The sequence below is a fragment of the Astatotilapia calliptera genome, chromosome 20, assembly GCF_964374335.1.
Source record: "Astatotilapia calliptera chromosome 20, fAstCal68.1, whole genome shotgun sequence".
Lineage (NCBI taxonomy): Eukaryota > Metazoa > Chordata > Actinopteri > Cichliformes > Cichlidae > Astatotilapia > Astatotilapia calliptera.
In genome coordinates, this window is record NC_137441.1 from 8,706,432 (window position 1) to 8,715,999 (window position 9,568).

Below are 9,568 nucleotides of genomic sequence, written 5' to 3' on the forward strand. Positions count from 1 at the left end.
TACCTTGTTTTTCATTCATATATTTTTTGTCACCTTTTCTGACAAGAGACTCCTGATTGAGTCCTTCGGGTATTCTGGATGCTCCCAGTTTTGTTTGTTATCCTTTGAGCTTGTGTAATTGACCAAATCTCAATGCTGTTTCCCTCTTTGGCAACCTCTTTTAACTCAGTCTGGACTCTCGCTCTTCTTAGCAATCAGTAGTTGACCTGCACTGAAGGACAATCTACATCAAGTCAAGTCCCAGGTTAGTGCAGCAGAAAAAATCATATTGTTGGTTTAAGCTGCTTAATTATGAAACAAAAGGTCAGTATGAACATGACCAACATTGTAAATGATCTACATCCCTGTTATGTAATACAAGACTCCAAATACATGCTGACAAACAGCCCTTCCATTATGTGTGTATTCTTGTATGCATTCCTTGCATTATTGTCTGTTATAACAATATGTGGAAATCTCCTTGTAATAATTTCTGTGATTTACTTCAAACAGCTCCATACTCCTACTAATTCTCTCATCCTCTCTCTTGCTGTGGCTGACCTGCTCGTTGGGATTATAGCATTTCCTCTCAGCATGGCATTCTCTCTCAGCTCATGTCTTTATCATGAGGGTTTGTTTTGCAAAGTGCGAGGGACCTTTGATATTTCACTGAGCACATGTTCCATCCTGAACCTCTGCTGTATTTCTATTGACAGATACCATGCTGTTTGCCAGCCTCTGACATATCAAACTAAAATCAGCCATCGTGTTGTTGTGTTCATGATCCTGATGAGCTGGGGGGTTTCTGGGATAATTGGAATTAGTGTCACCATTGCTGGATTTAATAATGAAAAATGTGAGGAATCATGTTTGATTGACGTTCTAATGTACAGCACTGTTGGACCCATGTTATCATTTTACCTGCCAGTGACCATAATGCTTTGTATCTACCTAAAGATTTTCTTTGTTGCTTTGAGGCAAGCAAGAAGCATCCAGAACACAAAGTGTGGACAAACTGCCAGTATCAAGGAGAGAAAGGCGACCAAAACTCTGGCTATTGTTTTGGGAGTTTTTATATTTTGCTGGAGTCCTTTTTTTCTTTGCATCACATTCCCACCATTTACCAGTGATTCTGTACCAGTTCCTGTAATTGAAACTCTTAACTGGCTTACATTGGCAAATTCAATGCTAAATCCATTTATTTATGCTTTCTTTTATAGCTGGTTCAGGTCAGCCATCAGAATGATTATTTGTGGGAAAATATTCCAAGGGGATTTTACCAACACAAATATGACTTGATAAAATATACACATTTCACAAATCTTACAGTAAAAACAAACATAAAACAGCCACTGAACCCTACCTGAAGCATCACACACATAATGTCTCAATAGCGACTGAAAGAAATAATCTGAGTAGCAAATACGTTTTGTACAAATGTACAAACACATTGTTTGATTGTTCAAATAGTTTTGCAAATATTGTCATCGCTTATCGTTATGGAGGGCCAGGAGTGACAAAATGAATGAATTAATAAATATTTTATTAATTAATTTCAAATTAAATTAATTATATTAAATAAATATTTCAATAATTATTGAAATAGCGCTCAAGCTGTTATACCGCCAGCAAAGTGCAGGTCCCAGTACACAACTGTCATAACCCCCGCTGACTGTCACCTCTCACAGGTTGAACACAGACATTTACTGAGAATATATCTATTGGGTCTTTATTTCCTGATGTTCGTATGTGACATACTTTGTTTCAGTTGCCAATTCTGAATTTAAACTAACAATAAGAATATGTTTAAGGGGGAGGAAATAAATAGTCAATAATCAGTGTGCCCTGTGTATTCACGCATAATCTTTATAAAAACAGATAACATTGTTGTTTCCATCATGTAGTAACTGTTAGGTTTAACTATACAAAGCTTGTTAGAAACACATACAGACTTCACGATGTTTGACTAATATTTTCATTGTGAATATTAAGCATGAGGGTAATGTAGAGTCGAGCTGCTGTCTCAGAGCCCTGCATACTACAGAGTGAGGTCAGCATATCCAGGATATCTTTCCGTTATCTGGAATCACTGACCCTAACACTGGGAACTGGATAAACAGTCACACAAAGCTGGTTCTCAGCTCTCTAAGTTAACCCAGTGTTTCCCAGCATGGTTAAATAAAAGCGTTGGCAGCATCAAACTAATCTAACATCATCTACGAGTCTGATTAATTGGTCATATAAATACTCTTTTACAGAAAATCATCCTTATTAGTGCCAACTATTCCAGAGAAGTGAAAATCTCTGGAATAAAAAAAATAAAGACATACCAGCCAAACACAACACTGTTGTAAAAGAAATGAACGCTTCAGGAATGCATAGTGGAATGAACATGATTGGTTGAACAGGTGTTCCTGCATGTTCTGTGTTATCTGCATTTCCATCAGCATAAAAGACTCAGCAGCAGATTAGAATATAAGTGTTATAAGTATAATGTTATAAGTATAATATCATTTATACATTTAATAAATCACCAAATAATTAACGCATGTTCCCATGACATGACGAAGGGGATGACCTGCCAATCTCTGGGGGCGAGATCACTGAGGCAGTTAAACAACTCTTTGGTGGCAGAGCCCCTGGGGTGGATGAGGTCTGCCCCGAGTTCCTGAAGGCTCTGGATGTTGTAGGGCTGTCTTGGTTGACATGTCTCTACAATGTTGTGTGGCGATCAGGTTCAGTACCCCTGGACTGGCAGTCCGGGGTGGTGGTCCCCATCTTTAAGAAAGGGGACCAGAGGGTGTGTTCCAACTACAGGGGAATCACACTCCTCAGCCTCCCTGGGAAAGTCTATGCCAGGGTGCTGGAGAGGAGAGTCTGTCCGTTAGTTGAACCTCGGATGCAGGAGGAACAATGCGGTTTTCGTCCTGGTCGTGGAACATTGGATCAGCTCTTTATCCTCTCAACGATACTTGAGGGTGCATGAGAGTTTGCCCAACCAGTCTACATGTGTTTTGTGGACTTGGAGAAGGCATTTGACTGTGTCCCTCGGTGGGTCCTGTGGGGGGTGCTCTGGGAGTATGGGGTTTCTGGCCCGTTGCTACGGGTCATTCAGTCCTTATACAACCGTTGCAAGAGCTTGGTCAGCATAGCTGGCAATAAGTCGGACTCGTTTCTGGTGGGGGATGGGCTCCACCAGGGCTGCCCTTTGTCACCGATCCTGTTCATAATTGTTATGGACAGAATTTCTAGCCATAGCCAAGTGGCGGAAGGCTTTCACTTTGGTGGTCTCAGGATCTCATCTCTGCTTTTTGCAGATGATGTGGTTCTGTTAGCTTCTCCGGGTGATGGCCTCCAGCTCACCTTGGAACGGTTCACAGCCGAGTGTGAAGCAGTGGGAATGAGAATCAGCACCTCCATGATCCTCAGCTAGAAAAGGGTGGAGTGCCCACTCCGGACGAGTTCCTGCCCCAAGTGGAGGAGGTCTCGGGGTTTTGTTCACGAGTGACGGGAGAAGGGAGTGGGAGATCGACAGACCGATTGGTGCAGCGGCTGCAGCGATGCGGATGTTGTACCGGTCTGTTGTGGTGAAGAGAGAGCTGGGTGTAAAAGTGAAGCTCTCAATTTACCGGTCGATCTACGTCCCTACCCTCACCTATGGTCACGAGCTGTGGGTAGCAGTGTTGGTCAAGTTACTTGAAAAAAGTAATCAGTAACTAATTACTGATTACTACTCCAAAAAAGTAATCCTGTTACTTTACTGATTACTTATTTTCAAAAGTAATTAATTACTTAGTTACTTAGTTACTTTTTAAAAACACGATTTGCAACCTGAAGAGGTGATAAAGCGATAGATCTTTCAGCAAAAATTTAAGCAAAAATGTAATCATATGCAACATTCTCTGACTTGAATAAATTAGTTTAACATTTAAACCTATTTTCTACACATTCCAGCACATAAAATAAAATATTTTTTGTGTTTACACTCACTCTTTCAAATAGATGCAAGTAAAACACAGCAGAAAATAAATAAAGTCAAAGACTAGCGGTCCTGTTGCTCTATTTTCACCTGTAAAGCAGGACTGCGGTAGGTTGAGGCTTACCCTGGTGCAGGTGTGCCGCGGTCAGTTGAAGAATCTGCGAGTTTCTCTGTGAATTTCCCCATTACGTCGTTGCGCACTCGGTGCTTGCTTGGAAGTTTAGGGGTTTTTTTCGCTGTAAAAAGAAGTTTTCTTCCCACGCACGATGGACGCTAATGTTTTTGTCACTTTTTATGGAATCAAACTCAGGGCTCTAGACTAACTTTTTGACATGGGCGCACCGGTACGCCTAACTTTAAAAATTTAGGCGTACCGGCACAAAAGTTAGGCGCACTCAAATTTTTCAACCGCATCGCTTAACACCGCAGTTTTACATTTGCACTTTCTTTGGGGGGGGAAGTCCATACAGACAATATTAATTTCTAAATTATTAACTAACAAACTTGTGCTTAAAGTGCTTTGTCAATATTGTAGAAAATGTTAAAAACTTAATCATCATCTTGGCCTCCTCTGACGACCTGTTTGCTGCTGTCTGCTGCTGAAAGGCCGTGGGGAGAGGGGACACTTGGGCAGTGCATTTACTGCAGCATATAATGTGTTTTCTGGATACACTGTGCTTTTTCAGCATTCAAATATTGATGGCACCGTGTCAGAGCATTGGCTATGAATTTCAGACAGATCAGGCCTTAACTTAACAAAAAAGTTATCAATAGTTCTTTTCATCTTTTCTTATTACCCACAGCTACAGTACATCCACTTCTCTCAGGCCTAGGCTGCTCACTAGGGCTGAGTATCATCACTGATTTCTATAATCCATTCAATTCCGGTTCTCAAAGTCCTGATTTGATTCAATTTAGCCTCAGACAGTCAGAAATATTATAATTCTGATCATTTATCAGTACTGATACACATGAGACTTCATCAGAATTGTGAAAATCACAGCAGATGCCTTTGTGTGAAAGTAACTGAGAATAAAACACAGGAAAACATGAAGGAGATTTTCCTGGTCTGGCTTTTTATAGCAGATAACCTTAAAAATATTCTGCAATTTTGCATAATTTTAAGAAATTTAAATTTCTTCAGTATTGAACAGCAGAAATTAGGCTTTCTTGTCCGAGGTCATTTAAGTGAAAAAAGAAAAAGCGCTGTAAACAACGCTAGACTGGTGGGTAATAAGCGAATGAATAATGCAGAAAACAGATTTGAGACGGGAAACTGTTCCTGAAGTACAGAGAGAGAGAGAGCTGTGCAGGAAGTGTGATTTTTATCGTGGTGGAAGCAAAACAGCAAAAGTCAGAGGGAATTCATGACGACATTGATCAAATGTGAAGCGCAGTTTGCTGCTTCTTTTGCTGCAGGCTCGGTGAATTTTGGTTGGAGAGAGGCAAAACCTGCAGCTCAGAATCAGCGCAAAAAGACGTAAACACAGCGCGGACCCGAAGAATCGCTAAGCTCCGACAGCGTGTCCGTGTTCAGGCCGTCGGGTGAGAAAGCCGAGAAAGACGAAGCTGATTCTGATGTGTTGGGTCCGCTCCGTGTTTAGGTCTTTGTGTGGAATCCGTTAATGAATTGATATCGCTTTATTCAAGCTACTCACCTCTCTCTTCCACCTGCACTTTCAACTGGACCACGGCCAATCAGAGAGGTCCCGCCCCTGACTATCTCTGATTGGTTTAGTCCACGATAGGGGCATAATGTGTGTCTGTTGTTGACCACACGGAGAGTTACAGAGATTTTTTTTTGTTACCAGAACAGTTGGTCGCACCTGTGCGACCAAATATTTATTTTTAGTCGCACCACTGAAAAATTTGGTCGCATTTGCGACCAAATTGGTCGCACTCTAGAGCCCTGAAACTCAAAGTAAGGTCAGTACTTCCACGCTTTAAACGCTGCACGCTCATACTGTCTCCCACAATCGATATATGATCCATTGTTGATCTGCAGACAGCTGTTGTCACTAACGGCGCACTCGCTTACGTCACTGTCGTGAGACATTCTCGCAAAAAATCACGGTTTTAGTAACGCAGTAATGCAGCGTTACTACGGGAAAGTAACGGTAATCTAATTACCGTTTTTGCAATAGTAATCCCTTATTTTACTCGTTACTTGAAAAAAGTAATCAGATTACAGTAATGCGTTACAAGTAACGCGTTACTGCCCATCTCTGGTGGGTAGTGACCTAAAGAATGAGATCGCGGATACAAACGGTGGAAATGGGTTTCCTGCGAACCGTGGCTGTCCTCTCCCTTAGAGATCTGCAAGGCTAACTTTATAGTGCTTTTATCTGAGCTCAATCTGTGCTCTCACCTTAGCTAATACTGTAACACAATCTAATCTGTTATTTACAAATTGGCTGATAACATATGTTTAGAAAGTACACTATTCTTTTAGACAGCTCATGAAATGAGGCATCCAAAAGTAAACAGAAAACCAAACAGGGCTGTCAGGAACTAAATTCATAATATGCATGCATTTTGCTCCTGGATCCAGAAACATATTTGCTTCATTTTTTAAAATTTGTGATATTTGCTTCAGATGTCATGCAGTTTTGTTTTGTCCAGTACCCTGAGATTGTATGCTAAGGAAGGTTACATGTTTTTGATATGTAACTGTTAAATTTATTATTTTCTTTGTTGCCTGATTACCAACAATTTAATAAAAATATTATTTTTTTTAAACAGGAGACTTAGTGAAAGATAGGGGCGACTGGGTTTTCTGTTCGACAAAGAGGGTTACCTAGATCTCTGAGACAGTCACCTGAGTAGTGAAGCTGCATGCTGGCAAGTTATCTTCAACAAACTCTGAGTTTCTCTCTGACTCCTCCTGTCCTGCTACAGCTGATCCAGCTGACTGACTTGGTTTCATTTCCTCATTCACACAGCCTTTGATAAAGTATTACTCTGCAGAAATTCCCATCTTTGCAAACATAATAATCTGGTTAGATGTTAGTTTCTTGTTATATTTAACATGACAACTTTTATTATTGGTCACTGGATAGCACTGATTTATTATCAACTCAACCCCACCCATCCCATATATGTCTTAACTTTAGCAATTACAGTTTAAAAAAATCTTTAGGATATGGGGCTCTGATTATTATGTTTTCAACACACCCTTTTTTCACAGGAAATTTTACAAACATTTACATCTGAATTCAAGTGTTATGACTGAATGTTAAATTGAAATATTTACTAATATAAAATTGATATTAAATCTAAATATTTCTTAAATCTAAATACACTGGCACTGATTAGTGATCAGTTATTTAGATATTTCTTTAAGCAACACTGAATTGTGCCCTAACCCTAACCCTAGTTGATGGTTGGTCTGTTTTCATTCAGCACTTCCTGTACCAAAAGAGTACGTAAGGAAGGTGACAAATCAAACTTAAAACCTTTGAGTCCTTAAAGTGAAGGAATTATCCATCAATTATCTACCCTACTACCTTATCCACCAATTTCAGATCAATTGGTGGATAAGGTAGTAGAGTAAGTTCACTTCCCTGGCAAAGAAGAGTCATTACAAAACCAGCATGATGCTCTGGATCTTTCTATATCCAGTGATAAACAGTTTCTATGCAGATGGCCCTGTTTCCATTTACAAAGCTTGAATCTATTGGTGAGTTCTGTGATGAAAATGAAAATAATGTGAATCCTGTGTTATGGCTTTAATATTTAGAAAATATGCCAAAACACCACAATTACCAGAAAATTGCATGAGAGAATGGCTTTTGAATAAATTATGATTCATCCTTCCAGTTCGTTGTTTACACGTTACCTTGTTTTTCATTCATATATTTTTTTGTCACCTTTTCTGACAAGAGACTCCTGATTGAGTCCTTCGGGTATTCTGGATGCTCCCAGTTTTGTTTGTTATCCTTTGAGCTTGTGTAATTGACCAAATCTCAATGCTGTTTCCCTCTTTGACAACCTCTTTTAACTCAGTCTGGACTCTCGCTCTTCTTAGCAATCAGTAGTTGACCTGCACTGAAGGACAATCTACATCAAGTCAAGTCCCAGGTTAGTGCAGCAGAAAAAATCATATTGTTGGTTTAAGCTGCTTAATTATGAAACAAAAGGTCAGTATGAACATGACCAACATTGTAAATGATCTACATCCCTGTTATGTAATACAAGACTCCAAATACATGCTGACAAACAGCCCTTCCATTATGTGTGTATTCTTGTATGCATTCCTTGCATTATTGTCTGTTATAACAATATGTGGAAATCTCCTTGTAATAATTTCTGTGATTTACTTCAAACAGCTCCATACTCCTACTAATTCTCTCATCCTCTCTCTTGCTGTGGCTGACCTGCTCGTTGGGATTATAGCATTTCCTCTCAGCATGGCATTCTCTCTCAGCTCATGTCTTTATCATGAGGGTTTGTTTTGCAAAGTGCGAGGGACCTTTGATATTTCACTGAGCACATGTTCCATCCTGAACCTCTGCTGTATTTCTATTGACAGATACCATGCTGTTTGCCAGCCTCTGACATATCAAACTAAAATCAGCCATCGTGTTGTTGTGTTCATGATCCTGATGAGCTGGGGGGTTTCTGGGATAATTGGAATTAGTGTCACCATTGCTGGATTTAATAATGAAAAATGTGAGGAATCATGTTTGATTGACATTCTAATGGAAAGCACTGTTGGACCCATGTTATCATTTTACCTGCCAGTGACCATAATGCTTTGTATCTACCTAAAGATTTTCTTTGTTGCTTTGAGGCAAGCAAGAAGCATCCAGAACACAAAGTGTGGACAAACTGCCAGTATCAAGGAGAGAAAGGCGACCAAAACTCTGGCTATTGTTTTGGGAGTTTTTATATTTTGCTGGAGTCCTTTTTTTCTTTGCATCACATTCCCACCATTTACCAGTGATTCTGTACCAGTTCCTGTAATTGAAACTCTTAACTGGCTTACATTGGCAAATTCAATGCTAAATCCATTTATTTATGCTTTCTTTTATAGCTGGTTCAGGTCAGCCATCAGAATGATTATTTGCGGGAAAATATTCCAAGGGGATTTTACCAACACAAATATGACTTGATAAAATATACACATTTCACAAATCTTACAGTAAAAACAAACATAAAACAGCCACTGAACCCTACCTGAAGCATCACATACATAATGTCTCAATAGCGACTGAAAGAAATAATCTGAGTAGCAAATACGTTTTGTACAAATGTACAAACACATTATTTGATTGTTCAAATAGTTTTGCAAATATTGTCATCGCTTATCGTTATGGAGGGCCAGGAGTGACAAAATGAATGAATGAATAAATATTTTATTAATTAATTTCAAATTAAATTAATTATATTAAATAAATATTTCAATAATTATTGAAATAGCGCTCAAGCTGTTATACCGCCAGCAAAGTGCAGGTCCCGGTACACAACTGTCATAACCCCCGCTGACTGTCACCTCTCACAGGTTGAACACAGACATTTACTGAGAATATATCTATTAGGTCTTTATTTCCTGATTTTCGTATGTGACATACTTTGTTTCAGTTGCCAATTCTGAATTTAAACTAACAA

General features: G+C 39.4%; 2 protein-coding genes across 2 annotated transcripts; both read left to right on the forward strand.

Moving 5' to 3' along the window:
* Positions 1 to 291: 291 nt before the first annotated feature.
* On the forward strand, positions 292 to 1,278 carry LOC145423023 (trace amine-associated receptor 1-like). Its single transcript, XM_080295107.1, has one exon. It carries the CDS (start codon positions 292 to 294, stop codon positions 1,276 to 1,278), a length of 987 nt encoding a protein of 328 aa, XP_080151233.1.
* Positions 1,279 to 8,085: 6,807 nt separating this feature from the next.
* Positions 8,086 to 9,072, forward strand: LOC145423025 (trace amine-associated receptor 1-like). Its single transcript, XM_080295108.1, has one exon. It carries the CDS (start codon positions 8,086 to 8,088, stop codon positions 9,070 to 9,072), a length of 987 nt encoding a protein of 328 aa, XP_080151234.1.
* Positions 9,073 to 9,568: the final 496 nt, after the last annotated feature.

Excerpts from the sequence above, each read along its gene's own strand:
- LOC145423023 (XM_080295107.1), top strand. The coding sequence starts at position 292 with ATGAAACAAAAGGTCAGTATGAACATGACCAACATTGTAAATGATCTA.
- LOC145423025 (XM_080295108.1), top strand. The coding sequence starts at position 8,086 with ATGAAACAAAAGGTCAGTATGAACATGACCAACATTGTAAATGATCTA.